Source organism: Cnephaeus nilssonii (assembly GCF_951640355.1).
Source record: "Cnephaeus nilssonii genome assembly, chromosome: 7".
NCBI lineage: Eukaryota > Metazoa > Chordata > Mammalia > Chiroptera > Vespertilionidae > Cnephaeus > Cnephaeus nilssonii.
In genome coordinates this window covers 59,895,854-59,918,456 of record NC_137078.1, presented here as the reverse complement: position 1 = coordinate 59,918,456, position 22,603 = coordinate 59,895,854, and the positions used below count along the sequence as shown (strand labels likewise).

Sequence of the window (22,603 nt, the reverse complement as noted above, 5' to 3'; positions counted from 1 at the left end):
TAAAAAAAGATATTCTCAAAACTACCGTATTTTCTGGCATAAAGGATGACTTTTTAACCCAGGAAAATCTTCTATACGCCCAGTCGTCTTATACGCCAGAAAATACGGTACTTGCCTGAGTTTCTAGTATGCTGCTCTGTGGGATTAAAACTTAAGACAACAACTCTTACCTGAATTTCCAACCTGCCTCCTGCCATACAGATTTCAGACTTGCTAGCCTTCAGCCAAATCCTTCCTTTCTCTGTGTGTATGTGTGTATGTCCATCCTACAGGTTTGTTTCTATGGAGAACCCTGACTAATACAGCCCCTAACTGAAGAAAAATTTAGTAGCACCTATAGTGTATGTTAAAGATATTAAGAAGAAAAAATAAGTAAAGGCAAAATCTGTGCCCATAAAAAACTGCACCATTGATAGAGAGATGAGTATACAGACACTACACAAATAAACAAATATATTTAACACTAGAGACCTGGTGCACGAATTTGTGCATCAGTGGGCTCCCTTGGCCTGGCCAGCAATCGGGGCCAATTGGGGAAATTGGGGACAGCTGGCCGGGGGAGGAACCGCAGGAGGTTGGCCAGCCATGGGAGGTTGGCTGTGGGAGTGCACTGACCACCAGAAGTGCACTGACCACCAGCTCCTGCACTGAGCGTCTGCTCCCTGGTGGTCAGTGACTGACTGGTCATTCAGTCACTTAGGCTTTTATATGTATAGATTATTCTCACCTTTATTACAAGAAAAACATCTTGGGAAGGATAAGTGATAGAAAAAATAGCTGATCTTGCCAGGGTGGTAATGGCAGCAGGTGGTACATGTGGGCGTAGCAATCCTTTCATCTGCTCAGAATTAAGGTCAAAATAAAAGTTTTCTGAAATCTAAAAATATAATCATATGTCAAATTTTTAAATTTGTACATTTTATAAAAACTCACAAAAATCATATATACCCAATCTTAAACTATTATAGATATTAAAATATTTATGCTATAACATAGAGCTTATCATATATGTCACTAACCATTCTTTACATATCTAAATCCAAAGAAATGTACGAACTATTTGGAAATATAATACAATAAACATACTCTAAAAAAGCATATCCCAAACTCTTCTGATTAGAAATGCAACCTCTAATAAAATATACAAAGAAGTTATTATTGAGATGAATTATCCCAAATTGTCTTTAAAAATTATATGAATAACTAGAAGCCCAATGCACGAAGATTCATGCAGGAATGGGCCTTCCTTTCCTTGGCTGCCGGCACCACCTTTCCACTCTGGCCCCAGAGCTGCCTCTTTCTGCTCCGGCCCCCGCCTTCCCACGCTGCCCAAAGGCCCTGAGTGGCTGGGGCAGTGTGGAATGCCTGTGTCATCGGCATGACGACGACACAAGCGCCCCGCCCCGCCCCCAGTGCTCAGTGCCTGCGTATGCAAATTAACCCACCATCTTTGTTGGGTTAATTTGCATACTCACTCCTGATTGCTGGTGGGCATTGCAAAGGTATGGCCAATTTGCATCTTTCTCTTTTATTAGTGTAGATATCTCACCAGTTTTGATTTAGCAAATACAAGTTGCTCAAGCAAAGTTCCACTGCAGAAAACCGTAATATTTTGACAGCAGAAGTCACGAAGGCACTTCAAGTTTCTACTACACTTTAGGCTTAGAATATTCATATCAATCTTTAATAATTCTCAAAAAATTGTTACTTATTTATCTTATAAAACAACTTAAAATCAGGTTTCTGAAACCTATTATGTTTAAATCATATAACCTTACCTTTTTCTTTTCCTTGACATCATATAAAGCCAAACTTGCAAAAATGGGTTCAATTTCAATCTCAAACCTTTAGGAAGAAAAAGAATGAAGTAGTTTAAAAATAAATATAGAACACATAATTGGAGAGAAATTCTCATTCCAAAAATAATCTCAATATCTTGTACTTTCCTACATCTGTGCTACACCCTCTATGCTAGCCCCTTCTTCCTGAAACACACTTTTCCAGGCATATCTTTCAATTTACATCAACCATTACCTCCTCTAGGTAATCTTCCTTAATTTCTCCAGCTATAAGTAATCTCTGCATAAAAGCTCATGGCATTTTTAAGTCCACGTTCTGACACTAAGTACTTTCTTAATTATAATTTGGTTATTTGTGTATGTAGATATGTAAGATTTTAAATAAACTTTAAAAGTAAAGACCTAATGTTTTCTTTTTCAGTTTGTAAATCACATATTCAATGTAAAAAAATTTAGGAGATACATAAAAATATTTGGAAGAAAATGGGAGCATCCAAAATTTCACAACATAGAACCATAATTAACAGTTGAGTGCCTATCCATCCAGACTTTTCTCTATGTATAAATGCACTTATTAAATCGATTACTTTTTTAATTAAAGAATGTCACTGTATACATATTTTATAGTCTGTTTTAAACTTAACATTTTATGGATATATTCCCATGACATAAATATTAATCTATCATTTTAAATGCTGGCATACTAATTTTCATTACTTATTTTATAACGATATGTGTAAGTTGAGATGTCTAATTGACTTCCACAAACAATGACTTACATTTAGTAAACACTCAATCAAAGCATATGAGCCTAACCAGCGGTTCAGGACAACAGGGGGGTGGGGGCATATGCGGGGAGGGGTGTGGGATGGGAATGGGGGGATGAGGACAAATATGTGATACCTTAATCAATAAAGAAATTTAAAAAAATAAAAATAAAAAAACCAGAAAATAAAAACACGCAATCAATATTTGCTGAATGAAATAAAATGTAACAGAAGGTTAATAAAACGGTAGAACAGTGGTTATCAACCAAGAACTAATTTGCCTCCAAGAAGAAATCTGGCAATGTCTGGAGATATTTTTGACTATTATAATTACTCCAGGATTATTACTGACATTTATTGAGCAGCGGCCAGGGAGGTGGCTAACCATTTTATACTAGAAGCCCGGTGCACAAAATCTGTGCCTAGGGGGGTAAGGGGGTGTTCCCTCAGCCAGGCCTGCACCCTCACATAGTCTGGGACACCTTGGGGGATGTCTGACTGCCGGCATAGGCCCAATACCCCTAGGGATCGGGCCTAAGCTGGCAGTCAGACATCCCTCTCGCAATCCAGGATCCCTTGCTCCTTACTGCCCACCTGCTCGCTCCTTACCGCTTGGCTCACTGCTTCTTAGTGCTGCTGCAGAGGCAGGAGAGGCTCCCGCCACAGCTGCTGCGCTCACCAGCCATAAGCCCAGTTTCTGGCTGAACGGGCACTCTCCCTGTGGGAGCGTACTGACCACCAGTGGGCAGATGCTCAATGCAGGAGCTGCCCCCTGGTGGTCAGTGCGCATCATAGCTACCAGTCGTTCTGGTTGTCCACCGTAACAATCGCTTAGGTTTTTATTATATAGACTAGAGGCCCAGTGCATGACATTCGTGCACTGGGGGGGAGGTGGATCCCTCAGCCCAGCCTGTGCCCTCTTGCAGTCCGGGACTCCTTGGGGGATGTCCACCTGCCTGCTTAGGCTGGCAAGCGGACATCCCCCAAGGGGTCCTTAGTGCTGCTGGGAAGACAGGAGAGGCTCCCACCACTGCCACTGTGCTTACCAGCCATGAGCCCAGCTTCTGACCATTGGGGGCAGCTCCTGCATTTAGAGCCAGCCCCCTGGTGGTCAGTGCATGTCATAGTGACCGGTCATTCTGCCGGTCGATTTGCATATTAGGGTTTTATTATATAGGATAGGAGAGCCCCAGACAAAAATGTCAATAATGCTCATTTTTTTATCATATGACTATCAGTCAAAGTCCTTAGAAGAGATAAACAACATATTTTCATTAGATTAAGAGTTTAATAAAAAGCCATTGACAAAGATTTGGACATAACTTAGGGGAAACAATTACAGAGAGTGCTATTCCCTGGAACAGCAACATCAGCAGCTCATTATCATCCCCTAACCCCGTGGTCGGCAAACTGCGGCTCGCGAGCCACATGCGGCTCTTTGGCCCCTTGAGTGTGGCTCTTCCACAAAATACCATGGCCTGGCGAGTCTATTTTGGAGAAGTGGCATTAGAAGAAGTAAGCGTTTAAAAAATTTGGCTCTCAAAAGAAATTTCAATCGTTGTACTGTTGATATTTGGCTCTGTTGACTAATGTGTTTGCCGACCACTGCCCTAATCTAAAGGAAAATGTGCAAGTGGTAACCAAAATTAGAAAAAATAGCTCTATGGAGGACCCTTCACAAAAAACTGGCCCTGGGGACAGGGTGACAACTAATCAATATTATCTAGCAAGGAATGAGTTAAGAAAAACAAGTACCCCAACCTGATCTCACTCTCTTCCACCCTCTGACTTGCTACTGATGCCTCTCTTAGCAGACCCCAACCAGATGCCAAAAGAATAGGGGTCTTGGTAATACTGTGTACATGAGTAAGCCTCTACTAGGCATCCTTTGTAATACTTGACAATGCTAATGTTTTTGAATTGTCTGTCTTTTCTTACCCATTCCAGTGCGTAAATGGTATCATATTGGATTTTCAATATGCATCCTTTCATGTTTAATTAAACACATAAAGCCTTAGCTTTCAAGGGAAGAAAATTGCCTATGTTATCTAAACACAGAAGTGGCCTGTCCTTATGCGTTGCTTCTTTCAAAAAGCTCTATGAATTAAAACTTCTTTTTTCATAAGTCAGAACTAATAACTAACTAACTGATAATATTAACATGATAGAGTATAAAGAGCATAGGTTGCATGAGTATGCTAATCTCTGCTAATGCTTTTGAACCCTGGTTTCCTCATTTGTAAAATAAAGAAAATAATATCTACCTTACAGAATTACTCTGAAGACAGCATGAAACAAAATAAGAGAAAGCATTTTGTGAAGCATAATATAAATGTGAATATTTAACTTTTTTAAAGAAGGAAAAAAATATGTACTTCAAAAAACAAAGCCTACCATGTGACAAAGGTACAATCAATTCTTTAAGGAAAAAGATATGTTATCTTTATATTCCCCACGCCAAGAAAATACTTCTCAAAAGAATACAGAAAACAAAAGTATGCAGTAAACGAAATGCATACTCACTTGAGTGATAAACATTTTACAAGAAGTCTTTGACCAAAATGTTCTTTGGGCACATCAGGAACACTAAGTCGTTCTATTGGTTCTTCCTACAAATTGACAAGCAACAACAAAATGAACATGCTTATCATATTTCAACCCTTCACAATTTCTTTAAGAACTTATTTTATTAATTTAGTACTTTTAATCTTTACAATTGAACACAAAATAGAATGACCTATTTATTCTAGAACAGAAGTCACTGGATCATAAGTGAGCTAAATTCACAGAAGCTACTCATTAAGAATAAATTCACTAGAATAAAAAGTATCTTTCATTTATAAAAATTATAGCTATGGTTCAGTTGAGATTTATCCCCTACACTATTATAACACTATACTATATATAATTCATACTCCCAAAATGTCTATTTCATAATTACTTGCTTCTTTATTCCCAAATAACTATACCTCATCTGGTGATGGATGCAAAGCAAAGAGTTCCTTGTGACGGTTTGATTTCCTTTGGTCATCATTCTGACGGTCTATTTCTTCATTTGGAGTTCGATCAAGTAAATTGGGAAGCAGAGCATCGGGAAGTGAATTTTTCAAGTCAAAAATACTGCAGGCCCAGCTACCCCTTGGAGTATCATCTATTGACATTGAACGCCTTTTAAGATCATCCTGACATGTAAAATATTAAAAATAAATATATTAATTAATGAATAAAATAAACCATTTTAAAATATCATTTTATAGTAATTTCAAAATAAAAGTATTACTTGCTCATCCTGGTAGTTGCTGCCATCCGGAGCTTCATCAGATTCAAACACCTGCTTTGGCAAACCTTTTTGCCTTTCTTTCTGTTTATCTAATGTATTGGGATTAAATCCTGTTCCCAGTTTATGATATCTATTCAAAATAAAACACTTATGTAAATACCAATTTTAAAAATTTTCCACTTTTTCAACATCAAATAATAAGCCAAATATTCTCTGAATATTTATTTACATAATAAAGATATACACTAGCAGTTTTGAGTGTGCTAAACAATTAACCAGAGTTCAAAGTTCTTTTAATCCAGCTAGAGAGCAGGTTATGAGTTTCCAGAAGTAAATTATACTCTCCTTTTCATGACAACCATGTAATTTACAGTTGTACTTTCAATTCAGAGAATAGATCAGTAAAAAAAAAAGGATGAGACAAGCCAGGTTGAAGAATAAAATGAGAGAGTAGAAAATATATATTGCATTCATAATATAAATTTAAAAAGAAAAAGAATATATAAAGCATTGAATCTTAAATTTCAAATAGCCAAAATATTTTTGCTCTCTCATTAGGTATAAAATATCTTAAACAACCTAAAGATGCAGACTTCTAAAATGAAAGCATCAGGATCTACATCACTGTATACATATATTATTTAGTTAACATATATCATTACACTCTTTTTTCTTTTTAATATATTTTATTGATTTTTTACAGAGAGGAAGAGAGAGGGATAGAGAGTTAGAAACATCGATGAGAGAGAAACATTGATCAGCTGCCTCTTGCACACCCCCTACTGGGGATGTGCCCGCAACCAAGGTACATGCCCTTGACCGGAATCAAACCTGGGACCCTTGAGTCCGCAGGCCGACGCTCTATCTACTGAGCCAAACCAGTTTCGGCTATCGTTACACTCTTAAATAAATGTGACCTTCTTTTCTAACAACCCAATACCCAAGAATATCAAGGAGAAACACTAAGATCAAAGAGCAATTATTGTTCCACAGCTCATATAGCCAAACAGGGTAAATTTTTAAAAATATATATATTTTATTGATTTTTTACAGAGAGGAAAGTAGAGGGATAGAGAGTTAGAAACACTGATCAGCTGCCTCCTGCACACTTCCTACTGGGGATGTGCCCGCAACCAAGGTACATGCCCTTAACCAGAATCGAACCTGGGACCTTTCAGTCCACAAACCAAAGCTCTATCTACTGAGCCAAACTGGTTAGGGCAAGGGTAAATTCCTAATTGGTGCAAAAACAATTACAATTACCAGAGGATGATATGGTTCTTGTATCAGACAATTTATGAAATAGTAAAGAATCAAACTGAATATGAATCATTCACATCATGTCTTGTTGCTAACGATATTAAAATAGAAGCTACACTGTTATTTATAACTAGAGGCCCGGTGCACAAAATTCATGCACGGGGGGAGGGGGGTTCCCCCTCAGCCCAGCCTAAACCTCTCCAATCTGGGACCTCTTGAGGGATGTCCGACCACCCATTTAGGCCCATCCCTCTCACAATCCAAGACTGCTGGCTCCCAACCGCTCACCTGCCTCTGCCTCATTGCCCTTAACTGCTTCTGCCTGCCAGCCTGATCACCCCTAACCACTCCCCTGCGAGCCTGATAGACGCCTAACTGCTCCCCGGCCAGCCCGATTGCCTCTAACTGCCCTCCTCTGCTGGCCCCGTCACCCCTAACTGCCCTCCCTGCTGGCCTGATCGCCCACAAATGCCCTCCTCTGCAGGCCTGGTACCCCCCAACTGCCCTTCCCTGCAGGCCTGCCCCCTGCAACTGCCCTCCCCTGCTGACCTGGTCTCCCCCAACTGCCCTCCTCTGCCGGCCCGGTTACCCCTAACTACCCTCACTGCTTGCCTGATCGCTCACAACTGCCCTCCCTTGCTGGCCTGGTCTCCCCCAACTGCCCTCCTCTGCCAACCTGGTCACCCCTAACTGCCCACAACTGCCCTTCCCTGCAGACCATCTTGTGGTGGCCATCTTGTGTCCACATAGGGGCAACCATCTTGTGTATTGGAGTGATGGTCAATTTGCATATTACTGTTTTATTACATAGGATTATTGTTATTAGTACCACCATTCAAACCACTGTCACCATCAGCTAGAGCCAACTGAGCACCCAATTTTGTAGAGTGCCATGGACTGTGACTCTAAGAAGCATTCCCCAACTTGCATAGAAGGCAGTGCTCTATGCATGTATTACTTATAATAGTGCCCCCAAGCTCAAGTTCAAGTAAAATAAAATGGATGTCCCTTTCGGGGGGGGGGGGGGGGGGGTAGAAACCATACTATATTCACATCACAGCATAATCACAAAATAAAAGAAAGCATTTGTCTTTGGAAGAACTAAAATAAAGGTACGCCATATAGTAACATGAAAGGTGTTATTCAGAAGATGCTATATCCTTTCATGAAATGGTTTGAGTGCCTTAATTTGTGAGTTGCATATCTAAGCTGCTCTAATAAACCACAGTAGGTTGCATTCTGCCTCCTTTATGTTCTAAAAAAATTACAGTATAAAATTCAAGAAAGCTGAGGAGAATGGCATGATTCATGTTCAATACTCTTTCATATATTATCTTTCTGTCCTCTGGTCAATTGCTATGTTAAGGCTCTACATAATTACCCATCTAACCACACACATTACCATTTCTATGACTTCCTGTCATGGCATTCTCACCCTCACTTATTCTATTCCAGCCACAATGACCACTTTGCTATTCCTTGAACATTCCTAGCATGCTTCTAATATGAAGCCTTTGCATGTACTGTTCTTCCCTCTACCTAATGCACTCTTCCCCCAGATATCCAAAGTGCTTCCTCTTTTAATTCCTTCAGGTCTTCGTTCAACTTCAACTTTATCAGATTACTTATATAAATTAGAACATTTAGTCCATCATTTTGGCTCTCCTTATCCCCCTCACCCTATTTATTTTTATCCACAAGACTTACGTCCATCAAATCTAGTCTATGTTATTTATCAGTGTTTGTTTATTGTCCATTGCCCTCATCCCCAACTACAATGTAAGCTCCATGAGGGCAGAATGTTAGTTTTGTTGGCTGCTTAGTATAGTGTCTGGCACACACTAGACTTTCAATAAGTACTTGATGAATGAGTAAATAAATGAAGTACTTTCTCCCTTTCTCCTTTTTGCTGAATTATGGAAGATTTGTGGCCTCATCTATTCCACTCTTCCATCACATCTTCTCTGCCATTAAGCGCATCTGCTGAGTTTTTAATATTTTTCACTGAAGAAAATTTTAATTTCCAAAGACATCTGTCTGGCTACCATATCGGTTCACATCTCTTTGAAGATATTAATTATATACTATATACTTATGTGTCTTGATAAGTAGTCCATTAAATGTTTCATAATTGTTAGTTTTTATTTGTAGTTCCATAATTCCTTTTCAAATTCAATGATTTTCATCAAATACTTGGCAATTCTGGGTTCTATAATTATTTTTGAATTTTTATCCCCATATCTGTCTGGAAATACTGTATCTGTTCAACCCAGTCCATATCCAGAGTTGTGGAGAGAGGCAAGTCATGCTGCCAGGCAGTCTGTCAGTACCTAATCTTCTGGGAATAAGGGCTCCTTCTTCCAAGATTTGCCCTCTCTAGGCACCATACTATCAACTCAAGCCCCCATAATTACTGCTCTCTAAAAAGGCACATGGTGCAGGGGTTTATAAGCAAACAAATGCCCAACAATACCCCAGGCCACTCTTCCACTGCCTATATTCACTGCTTCTGAGCTTAAAACACTATATACAGGGTGCGGCAAAAATAGATTTACAGTTGTGAGTACACGAATCACAGAATTTATTCTGTATTATTATTTATTATTTTCCATATGAACTGCAAACCTACTTTGCCCAACCATGTATAGTTCTATCTTCCAGGGATACTTTAAAACTTCTAGTCTATTGAAAGTACCCTTTTTGTCTTCTATTTACCACTGCAGATAATAAATAATATCCTATATAATAAAAGCCTAAAATGCTAAGTGTCCAGTTGTCCAGTCGTCTGTTCAACCAATCAAAGCATAATATGCTAATGATATGCTAAGGCCGCTCAACCACTCACTATGATGTGCACTGACCACTAGGTGGCAGCCGACCGGTCAACCAGTCGCTATGATGTGCACTGACTACTGACCAGATGCTCCGACTGGTAGGTTAGCTTGCTGCTAGGGTCCAGTCAATCGGGCCTGAGACGGGCCGGATATGCCCTGGAGCCCTCCCATGGAACCTCCCTGGCTGGCCAACTTCCCATGTCCCTCCCTGGCCCCAATTGTGGACCAGTGGGGTCCCTCCACCTGGCCTGTGCCCTTTCACAATCCGGGACGCCTCGGGGATTGTCCGAGAACCAGTTTCAGCCTGATCCCGCAGGCCAGGCCGAGGGACCCCACTGGTGTTCGAATTCGTGAACCAGGCCTCTAGTCTAGTATAACAAAAAATATGTAAAAGCTTTGGAATCTGATGCCCCTATGTTCTAATCTGGCTAAATCACTATTTGGCTGTGGGAGATCAAAGAATTTACTTAACTACTCCAAGCATAAGCTACTTTTCTGTTGAAACCTTAAATGAGATGAGTATAAAGTGCTCTATAAAATGACAGCACATAGTAAATACCCATAAACATTAACTATCTGACCCTGTTGCCTAAATCAAGGTCAGCAACACCACGATTAAAATTAAGTAGTAAATTCCATAATTCTATAAAAATGTATTTTAAAAACAAACAAAACTAAATCTCCTACAACTATTTTAAATCTCCTACAACTAATCTATTTATTAAGATTTCTGGTTTTAAGTTTCCAACATACATGTATAGAAATAAAAACTTTTTAGTTATCTGACAGAGGGACATTCTCTTCACTAAAGTCTAAAAGCTGGCTATTGAAATACTTATCAAAAGTGTAAGTTCATAAAAACAGCTCTTCTTTAGAAAGAGTAGCAGTCTGTGCTTTTATTAGGTCACACTAAAACTAAAAAGCATGTCAGCAGTATCCCCAAGAGTGATGCTTAGCACAATATTAAATCCAGTGAAATAAGAAGAGCCATAAGGGCAAAACAATAAGCAAAGGATACATCATTGTTGCTAGAACAACTGAGCACACAGTACTTCATTTCTGAAAACTATAGAAGTCATAAAAGAATTCTCCACTATTTCAGTCATCATATTTCCTTTAAAAAAATAAGGCTTAAAAATTAAAAGTCTCATAAAAATACTCTTATCTTCATTATGCAAAGTAGCAAAATAAAAGTTTTATATTTGCCCTAACTGGTTTGGCTCAGTGGATAGAGCATCGGCCTGTGGACTCAGGGGTCCCTGGTTCGATTCCGGTCAAGGGCATGTACCTTGGTTGCGGCACATACCAAATAGGCAGGAGGCAGCTGATTGATGTTTCTCTCTCATCGATGTTTCTAACTCTCTATCCCACTCCCTTCCTCTCTGTAAAAAATCAATAAAATATATATATATTTTTTTAAAGTTTTATTTGAAGTCAAGTGTTTTATTATTAAACTTTCCTGTTTTCCTATAAGACTATTGCTTCACTGTATAAAAACAGCACCAGTAAACACAGTATATTACAAAATTAAGACAGTATTGTTCATCATTTGACACTGTAAAGACTAACAAAAACTTTCTCCACTGCCAGTCATTTTCAGTGGAAATATCATTAAGTATTTTGACCCAAATCTAGAGACATATGTAAGGAGTTATAAAAATACTAGAGGCTCGTTGCACAAAGATTCATGCAATAGGCCTTCCTTCCCCTGGCTGCCGGCACCGGTTTTTCTCCGGCACCCGGGACCCGGGCCACTGTGGAGCCAAGCCTTCAGCCTTCAGGCTTGGCTCCGCTGCGGCGGAGCCTTCAGTCTTCAGTCTTAGCTCCATGCCTGTGTATGCAAATTAGCCTGCCATATTTGTTGGGTTAATTTGCATACTTACTCGTGATTGGCTGGTAGGTGTCACGGAGGTGCGGTCAATTTGCATCTTTCTTTTTATTAGTGTAGATATAAGGCTTAAGATTGAATTATATAAATTTTATACCTAGATTTCACCACAGATAATTCCAGGAATTCTGAATATTATAACTGTAGCCCAGCCTAAAAATCATGAAGTGTTGTAAAAAGAAGTGTATTATGTTTGTCTGCAATCATTAAAAAGTTAGGGGTATTTTCTTCCAATAGCATTGTTGTAGTTTCTTTTTCCATTGGTATTACTAAAAGTTGCTATTTTAAATCTCCTATCCACCATTAATTTCTGACAACTATGCTAGACCAAGTTGTTTCATGCTACTTTATTTAGGTGGATAAATAAAGTAGCATGAAATATTTTCACTCCTCAATACTTTTTATGTATTTCTCACATGCTTCTTCACTCATTGGTTCATCTTGTTCTGAAGGGTTACTCAGTGTCGTCTTGATCAGCCAACCATCTTCATAACAAGCTTTGTTGGTAAGTCCTGGATTTTCTGCAAGAGCTTCATTAATTTCAGTTATTTCTTCTGACAGAGGAGAACAGAGTTCACTAGAGCAGCTGTCACACTTTCCAAAGCACTACACTCATCTTGTTTGTTCAATTTTGTCCCAATTTCAGGCAGAGTACAGTATATAACATCTCTCAAAACTTCCTGTGCAAAATTGCTGACTCCCACTGTTCCAATATCATTTTCTGTTGTTATCCATTCATGTTTCTCTGTGAATTTACACAGGGAAAGTAGACTGAGGCTGGTGCACAGCATCCTGACAGCACCAGCCTTCAGACCCCCTGGCCTCCGTGGTTGGGGCATGGCAGGTGCGCTGCAAGTAACACTATGTTTGCAGGAGTCTATTTTATTTCTTAATTGGACATTATATTTCAACACCATGCATTAGAAAAATAAATTTTGTGGTAGAATAAAACATTATTTTTTATAAGTATTTACCTGACTGAATGGATAGATAAAATACTTGTAAAAATTTATGCCCTAGCTGGTTTGGTTCAGTGGATAGAGCATCAGTCTGTGGACTGAAGGGACCCGGGTTCGATTCTGGTCAAGAGCATATGCCCGGATTGCGGGCTCGGTTCCCAGTGTGGGGCATGCAAGAGGCAGCTGATCAATGATTTTTTCATCATTGATATTTCTATATCTCTCTCCCTCTCTCTTCCTCTCTGAAATCAATAAAAATATATTTTAAAAACAAACAAAACTAAAACCTGATCTCTTAAAAAAAAATTTAGTTAATAAAAGGCACAGATGTCTCAAACAGCTTGATCTGGAAAAGCGGCTATTAAATTTAACTTAAGCCGTAGCTGGTTTGGCTCGGTGAATAGAGCATCGACCGGTGGACTGAAGGGTCCCAGGTTTGATTCTGGTCGAGGGAATGTACCTTGGTTGCAGGCTCGACCCCAGTAGGGGGCGTGCAGGAAGCAGCTGATCAATGATTCTCTCATCATCGATGTTTCTATCTCTCTCTCCCTCTCCCTTCCTCTCTATAAAAAGTCAATAAAAAATTTTTTTAAAAATTTAACTTAACTAAGTTTCAATAAATTGAATTCTTTTTTAAAAATAAAATTATTCATCAATAACTATCCTTGATTTCCCAAAACAATTAGACTACAAATCATTTTAATTATATACTATCAGCTATTAGTGATCTATGATAACATGGAAATATTATCTCCACAAACCTATTATTTTAAAAGAAAAGTAAAAGTAATTGTGGAACTCCTAGAGAGAAGACACATGGCTGAAGATATCTTTTGCTTCTTCAGCTATTTGTTTAAAGTAATTTTCAGGTTTCATATTAATTTACCTTAATCCATTTATAGATCCTACTTACTATTTTTAAATGCTATAATAAACATATAACTTACTTTCTGATCACAATTGCCCAGTCTTCTGTATAACTTCTTATACAATCTCTAACATGTGGATCCATTTCACTATTTTAAAAGAAAAACATTTGTAACTTAGACAGAAAAGCAGCAATGTTGATGAATTTGGTTGCTCTAACTCTCTGTTTGTATAACAGAAAAATACCCCACCATACGAAATAGGATATAAATCAAATAATGGATCGTAGCCTTTCTGTAGTTACTGAAACCAAAAATAGGTTAATGTCTCCTTACCTTTCTTCAGGTACAGCTGAAACAAGTGTTCTGCAGTCCCTAGGACTATGAACAACTTCAATATCATCTGGAGGGAATTCAACCAACTCCCTTAAAGGCCCAGAATCCACACCTAAAGGATGAGTAGCAAGGTACTCTTCCAAATCCACTGCATCCACTGCTTCCGTAAGGGGCACCTTTATAAAAGGGGGGGAGAGGGGGGAGGTAGTAGGGGATAAGAGGTGAATGGAAAGGAAGAGGCAAATGTTAAGAATTTTAAAACTTCAAGCAAAAAATTTTTATTCTTTAAAATATAATATGTTTTAACCTAGTTACTTCTAAATCAGGCGTCCTCAAACTACGGCCCGCGGGCCACATGCGGATGTTTTTGCCATTTTGTTTTTTTACTTCAAAATAAGATATGTGCAGTGTGCATAGGAATTTGTTCATAGTTTTTTTTAAACTATAGTCCGGCCCTCCAACGGTCTGAGGGACAGTGAACTGGCCCCCTGTTTAAAAAGTTTGAGGACCCCTGTTCTAAATTTTCAACAGATGCACTAAAGAAACTACGAGGTTTTGGGTTGTAATCTCTTTAATCCTCTTGCTTAGACTTTATCCATGTCTCTCATGTAAAGCCAGCAATGATCATTAACGGTTTTATTATACTTTACAGTGACAAAATGCTCATAGAGGAATTCTTTTTTTCTTTTTTATATCTTTGGAATTTTCATTGCTAAGTTTCTAAATAGTACTTTTATTTTATTTGTTGCTATTGTTGATTATCCTAGTAAAAACATATAATCAGACTGTGGTAAGCTGAAAAATAGCCCTCCAAAAGATCTCCCTGTACCAATCCATGGTTCTTTCATGACAAAAAAATTAAGATAAAAAATAAAAGGTATGATCTATAATGTGGACATTATCCTGAACTATCTGAGTGAGTCACAAATGCAATCATATACATCCTTATATGAAGACAGGAAGAGTTGGGCCACACAGAGGAGAAAACCATATGAAGACATACAAAGACAGATCTGAAGATTCTGGCCTTAAAGACAGAAGTGATGCAGTTATAAGCAGCCATCAGAATCTGGAAGAGGCAAGGAACTAATTCTCTTCTATATCCTCCAAAGGGAGTGAGGCCTTGCCAAAACCTTGATTTCAGTCCATTGATGCTGATTTCAGACTTTTGGACATAAGCAGCATGAGAAAATAAATTTATTTTGTTTTAAGCAACCCAGTTTGTGGTAAGTTATCACAGCAGCCAAAGGAAACTAATTCACAGACCATATTAAAAGTTTCTATTAGTAATAACAGAATATTCAGGGCATTCCTTAGCCAAGTTGAAAATATACTTTTTATTTAGACAACCAACTTCTTTCCTGATTCAAGGAAGAAAAAATATTTAGGCAAAACTATAAAGGATTATATAACAAACTAGAGTCCCAGTGCATGATTGAATCATGCACGTGTAGGGTCCCCTACACGCTTTCGCTTTTCGCAGTGGAGCTGGGTGCCTGTCTGCTGGTGCACCAGGCCTTTCAGAAGCCTCCGGCTCGGCGGAGGCTTCTGAAAGGCCTGGTGCCGGAGCAGACAGGCACCCAGCTCCCCCACTTTTGATGGTCCGCGGCCGCTGAGGGGGGCTACCCTGCTGTTGAGAGGCGCTGAGGGGGGCTGCCGCGGACACCTGGCTACCCTGCCGTTGAGAGGCGCAGCTGGGTGTCCGCGGCAGGCCCCCTCAGCGGCCACGGATCTGGCCGTTGAGAGGCGCAGGGGGCGGGAGTCCCGCCCCCTGCGCCTCTCAACAGCAGGGTAGCCCCCCCTCAGTGGCAGCGGATCCGTGCCTCTCAATGGCCGGATAGGCCACCCCGAGTCCCACTCCCCAGCCTCCCGCCGCCCAATCGTGGGCGTAGCGGAGTGATGGTAATTTACATATTACTCTATTATTAGATAGGATGTACCAATGTGGACCATTGGTGTTCTGAAAAAAATACAAAAACACACAGAATTACCATATGATGTACCAATTTCACTTCTAGGTAAACACCCAAAAAAACTGAAATAAAGACTCAAACTGATTTTGCACACTCATGTTCATAGTAGCATTATTACCCATAGCCAAAAGATATAAACAACTCAATGTCTATCAACAGATGAATGGACAAACAAAATGTGGTTTACACACAAAATGAAATATTATTCAGCCTTTGAAATTATCACACACTAGAGGCCCGGTGCACGAATTCGTGCATGGGTGGGGTCCCTCGGCCTGGCTGGGGATTGGGGCCAGGGAGGGACCTCGGGAGGTTGGCCAGCTGGCCGGGGAGGGACTGCAGGAGGGCTCCAGGGCATGTCTGGCCCTCTCGCCCAGTCCCGATCAGCCAGACCCCAGCAGCAAGCTAACCTACTGGTCAGAGCGTCTTCCCCCTGGTGGTCAGTACACGCCATAGCAACTGGTTGAGATTGGTCGGATACTTAGCATATTACACTTTTATTATATAGGATGATACGACATGGATGAGCTTTGAAGACATTATGCTGAATGAAATAAGCCAGATACAAAAGACAAACATTGTACAATTCCACTTATATGAGGTACATGGAATAGACAGATTCAGTGACAGAAAATAGAGGTTACCAAGGATTGAGAGGAGAGAGAATAGGGAATTATTGTTTAATGGGTATACAGTTTCATTTTGGCATAAAAAATTTCTGGAAATAGCTAGTGGTAATAGTTGCACAACACTGTGAATATACTTAATACCAATGAATTATACATTTAGAAATGAATTGGTAAATTTTATGTTATGTATATTTTAACACCAGATAGTTATATAAAAAAATTTTAATGAACATTTTGTAAAAACTGAAGTCAATGCTTCTCCACCCAGGTATTATTTTGGGGGCAGTATAATTTTTAAGATTTAAAGTATCACAAATGAATAATCAATGAAAATAATGACAAAAGTTGGGGGACCTTACACATGTCTAATTCAAAATTAACTTTTCCTCAAAATACCAACCATATCAAGAGTAAGTGTTAGGCCCTAGCCAATTTGGCTCAGTGAATAGAGCGTTGGCCTGCGGACTGAAGGGTCCAGGGTTCGATTCCGGCCAAGGGTACATGCCCAGGTTGCGGGCTCGATCCCCAGTAGGAGATGTGCAGGAGGCAGCCAATCAATGATTCTCTCTCATCATTGATGTTTCTATCTTTCTCTCCCTCTCCCCGCCTCTCTAAAATCAATTTTAAAAACAGAGTAAGTATTAGGGTAAGTGTCATAGGAAGCTATGACACTCTCTTAAAAACATTAAATCATATAGAGGATAATTGATCTTGTTTCTATAATTCATAGAGAAGGTCAGTGGCTTTCTAGGTGTAATGTTAGCTAGATCAAGGAAACAAATTTATTTTTGCTACAACCGTCTCCATTCCCTCTGATGCCCATGGGGAGACAGCAGCCTGGGTTAGTCTTGGGATGTAGTGATGAGCTCCTTACAACTATAAATTATTTTACAAGACTCCAAAGAAAGATCCTGTATTCACTGACAAAAAGAAGGAGATTGCAACATGATTTTATAAGAGAGAGTGAATGATGGGTCAGTAAGCAGGGTTAAAGGGTGACAAAAAGAATAAGGAAGCACTACAGAATTTCTCACAGGCAATGTGAGAACTTGTCTAACTTCAGCAATCATTGCATTGGAATTTTGGCTGACATGTTTCTTTTATTTTTGTTTTATTTTTATTTTGGCTGACATACTTAGAGTAAAGATCTCTTTCAATCCTTTGCAGCGTGCCATCAAAACTTCTGGCATTTAGCCCTGGCTGGTTTGGCTCAATGGATAGAGCATCTGCCTGCGGACTGAAGGGTCCCAGGTTTGACTCCAGTCAAGAGCACATGCCTGGGTTGCGGGCTCGATCCCCAGTGGGGACGTGCAGGAGGCAGCTGGTCAATGATTATCTCTCATCATTGATGTTTCTATCTCTCTCTCCCTCACCCTTCCTCTCTGAAATCAATAAAAATATTAAAAAAAAAAAAAAAACTTCTGGCATTTAACTAGTGGTTGTTTGGGCATGAAGGAAAGGGGGTAAAAGGGTGATAGCTAAAGAGTTTTTTTTTTTTTTTTAGGTGATGAAAATATTCTAACTTGACTGTAGCAATGGTTGCACATATCTATGAATATGTTAAATCCATTGAATTGTACATTAAATGGATGAACTGTATGGTATGTAAATTAAATTTCAATAAAGCTGTTTAAAAAAAGTTGAGCCAGAATCTAATCAGTTACAGGAAATACAGAAGTAGAAAAACAAGTCTACAAGGAAGAAATTGCAAAAAAGCTTCACCAGAATCTAATCAGTTACAGGAAATACAAGAGATAGAGAAATAAGTCTACAAGGAAGCAAACATAAAATCCAAAAGGCAAGATATACTATAAGACAACTAACCCAATTTCCTCAACAAGTCAATGTCATAAAAACAAAGTTAAAATTTCAGAATTGATTAAATCCTGAATGTAGTTTCAGAATTGACTAGGAAATCAACACTTCTATAATACCTCCTAATACTCTCCCCCAACTCAAATTTCAGGAAAGAGTGAGGAAACAATAAATAAGGTTATGAAACTAGTGATGCTATCCAATCTACTGGCTCCTATCTTTCCACTATTTTTTCATGTCCTAGTCAGTAACATACCATATCCATATTTTAAATATGCTACTTACTGTGGTATGATGGGATATATTGCCAACAATGTTGAGGTTTTTAAGCAGTTGAGGAGAACCACTGTATTGCCCAGAGATCTGCTTCCTAACTTCAGCAGCCACAGTTCTATAACAAAGAAAGCAAATACATTATTTTTAAAAAGAAAACAAACTAGGTTTAAAATGGGAGAAAGGTAAGTATACTAAAGATTCATTTGAAGAACAACAAAACCTCAGCATGTCAATTCTATCTAATAAAAGAGTAATATGCAAATTAACCATCACTCTGCTACACCCCAAAGCCACGCCCACCAGCCAATCAGGAGCAAGTATGCAAATTAACCCAACCAAGATGGCTGCGGCCACAGAGCAAGCAGGAGGCTTGGGTTTCCTCGGCAATGGAGGAAGCCAAGCTTTCTGCACACCCTGGCCGACCCAGGCCTCCACTCAAAGCTACAAAGTTTCAATTATAAAAGACAAATAAATCCCAACAAAAATGGCAGCAGCCACAGAGCTGGAGAGAGCAGGAGGCTTGAGTTGCCCCCGGCAATGGAGGAAGCCAAGCTTCAGCAGCCCTGACCTGCCTTGCCCTCCGCTCAAGGCTACAAAGTTTCAATTATAGAAGATAGATAAATCTCAACAAAAATGGCTGTGGCCACGGAGAAAGCAGGAGGCTTGGCTCCGCTCAAGGCTACAAAGTTTCAATTATAGAAGATAAATAAATCCCAGATACCAGGGCCTCTGCTTGGGTCGCCGGGGGGCGTGGCCAGCCTGCAAACCACCACAGGCCCCTCGCCCAGGCCGCCCCACGCCCCAAGGGAACCCCCACCCTTATCCAGGAAACCCTTCAGGGCAAACCAGCTGGCCCCCACCCGTGCCCCAGGCCTCTATCCTAGCTAATAAGAAATATGCAAATTGACCACCATTCCAACCGCACAAGATGGCTGCCCCTATGTGGTCAAAGATGGCTGCCTGCATGTGGACACAAGATGGCTGCCACAAGATGGCCAACAGGGGAGGGCAGTTGGGAGGGACCAGGCCTACAAGGGAGGGCAGTTGTGGGAGATCAGGCCTGCAGGGGAGAGCAGTTGCGGGGGACCAGGCCTGCAGGGGAGGGCAGTTAGGGGTGACCAGGCGTGCAGGGGAGGGCAGTTAGGGGTGACAAGGCCTGCAGGGGAGGGCAGTTAGGGGCAATCAGGCTGGCAGGGGAGCAGTTAGGCATCAATCAGGCTGGCAGGAGAGTGGTTAGGGGGTGATCAGGCTGGCAGGCAGAAGCGGTTAGGGGCAATCAGGAAGGCAGACAGGCAAGCGATTGGGAGCCAGCAGTCCTGGATTGTGAGAGGGATGTCCGAGATTGGAGAGGGTACAGGCTGGGCTGAGGGACACCTCCTCCCCATGCACAAATTTCATTCACCGGGCCTCTAGTCCTATCTAATAAAAGAGTAATATAGTCTTAAAATTAAGACTATAAATTTATAAGATACTAGAGGCCCGGTGTACGAAATTCATGCACGGGTGGGGGGGAGGTGTGGTGGTGGTGGTGGTGGTGGTGGTGGTGGTGGTGGTGGTGTCCCTCAGCCTAGCCTGCACTGTCTCCAATCTGGGACCCCTCAAGGGATGCCCGACTGCCCGTGTATGCCCAGTCAGACATTCCTCTCACAATCCAGGACTGCTGGCTCCCAACCGCTCGCCTCCCTGCCTGCCTGATTGCCCCTAACCGCTTCTGCCTGCCAGCCTGATCACCCCCTAACCACTCCCCTGCCAGCCTGATCGACGCCTAATTGCTCTCCTGTCGGCCTGATTGCCCCTAACTGCCATCCCCTGTTGGCCTGGTCACCCCTAACTGCCTTCCCCTGCCAGCCTGGTTGCCCCCAACTGTCCTCCCCTATAGGTCTGGTTTTCCCCAACTGCCCTCCCCTGCTGGCCCAGTCACCACTAATTGCCCTCCCTTGTCAACCTGGTCGCCCCTAACTGCCCTCCCCCGCAGGCCTGGTACCCCCAACTGCCTTCCCTTGCAGGCCTGGTCCCTCCCAACTGCCCTCCCCTGCTGGCCTGATCACCCACAACTGCTCTCCCCTGATGGCCATCTTGTGGCAGCCATCTTGTGTCCACATGGGGGTGGCCATCTTGTGTGTTGGAGTGACGGTCAATTTTCATATTACCCTTTTATTAGATAGGATCAGTTAATACTGCTTACAATTATAGAAGAACATCTTTATAATGCTGATGTAGGATATAAGACTGACAGATAACTTACATAAGGCTTTTTTCATACATGGCATATCAGGGAATATACTTTGGCTTACGATAGAGCTAGAAGCTATAAATATATGCATACATTAAAGTGTATATATTTTAAGGATATAAAATTAATTCTAAAATATTTTAACAAATTAACATATGATATGAATTAGAAAGAAAAAAAAAAAACACCCTCTTTTTCCTTTCTAATATTACTAGCTCCTCATTCATGCTCCAGAAAGCTATTCCCTGTTTTTCTTAACTACTAAAAAAATGTCATTATACTTTCATATTAATGGCTTTCCATACTCTGATCCTAAGCACCTTTCCCAAATTCTTGTCATTGAACTTAAATTGTTTCCTAGAACGCTGTTTCTCTCCTGTATCCACAAATTCAATTTTACCCTTAATTAGTTTTAAAGTTGAAACTCAAATGCCAAGATATCCATACAACAAACTTCTTGACTCACTATAACTAAAAATAATATCACCCTTCTTTAAAAGCCTTAGAGCATGTATCATAACCTAAATTGCGTTTTCCTCCTACTTATTTTTTCCATGTTTCATGTACAGTCTACATAAACAGAGGCAGTGGTTTCATTTATTTTGTTTTCCCTAAAATATTTAACAAATGGTACTCAAAACAGTTGTATGTTCAGCCCTATGAAAAATATAGTATTATTTATTGACAATGAAGTAAACCACTAAGGTATTACCATAACATAACCTGACAGGTAAGTCTTTATTTGGAATCAGGATTAGAATTTAGAAGTTCCACAAATTCAAGCTAGTTATTGACGCTTGGGGGCATACTAGTTAGCATTTCTAAAACAAAATATTTTAGATATTCAAGTGACTTTATAGCTCACATCTATATTCCTTAGATTCCAAAAAAGCTATAAACCAAAATATTCAGCGAATCCTAAATCCAGTAACTAAACAACTTCCTCACATTAGTAATATTTTTATTAAGTAGAAAATATAGCTCAGCAATACAAAATAAAGACCACTACCCACAGATTTTATGCAATTATTTTCCTGATGTCAATCAACTGGCCAATTCTCTATTTTATAAAACTTGCCTTCTGTTCTTTCACTCTTTCTCAAAAAATAAACCCTACTTTCTTCCTATCATTTCCATAGCACATAAAGTAAAACAGGCTTCATGACCTGGTTTCTGGACCAGCTTGATGATACTTTTGTTCTGAAGGGTTTTGAAGCTCAGAGCCCTGAACATCTTGGTCCCCATTCAAATTTCCAGCTAAATTTCTAAACATCTCATTTTCTAAATATTATCCAGATTTTTTATATAATCTTCTCCTCTTTCATATCTCCTTGCTTTTTTATATATTCAATCATTCCGCACACATATTGAACATTGTTATAAGCCAACTACTCATAACAGAAATTTTTGATATAATGTAGAAGAGCTATCATTCTTTAAGGCTCAAGATACTGAACTGCCTCAACTCTTTTTTCTATGGGTAACTTAAGGTACTTTAGATCACATTTGTGTTTTATAAAAGGCTAATTCATTATTCATACTTGCCAAAACTTGGAAATGACGAAGATGTCCTTCAATAGATAGATAAACTATAATATAGCCCATACAATTGAATACCATTCAGCAATATTAAAAAAAATGTGCTATCAAGCTATAAAAAAGATATAAAAGAAGCTTAAAAGAATACT

General features: G+C 40.0%; 1 protein-coding gene and 1 pseudogene across 2 annotated transcripts in view; both read right to left on the bottom strand.

The window, feature by feature from the left end:
- The window catches only part of DOCK7 (dedicator of cytokinesis 7), a 184,322-nt gene that overhangs the window by 137,122 nt on the left and 24,597 nt on the right, over window positions 1-22,603 (bottom strand). Inside the window, exons 2-9 of the mRNA XM_079777830.1 lie at window positions 18,692-18,797; window positions 13,990-14,165; window positions 13,735-13,803; window positions 5,847-5,976; window positions 5,536-5,748; window positions 5,090-5,175; window positions 1,779-1,845; window positions 703-877 (exon numbers count right to left, since the gene is read on the bottom strand). Coding sequence (XP_079633956.1) covers window positions 703-877; window positions 1,779-1,845; window positions 5,090-5,175; window positions 5,536-5,748; window positions 5,847-5,976; window positions 13,735-13,803; window positions 13,990-14,165; window positions 18,692-18,797 — 1,022 coding nt within the window. The remainder of the gene's footprint in view (window positions 1-702; window positions 878-1,778; window positions 1,846-5,089; window positions 5,176-5,535; window positions 5,749-5,846; window positions 5,977-13,734; window positions 13,804-13,989; window positions 14,166-18,691; window positions 18,798-22,603) is intronic.
- On the bottom strand, window positions 10,392-13,717 carry LOC307102913 (glycine cleavage system H protein, mitochondrial-like; annotated as a pseudogene). The gene has a single exon. The product of its transcript is annotated as a glycine cleavage system H protein, mitochondrial-like (transcript).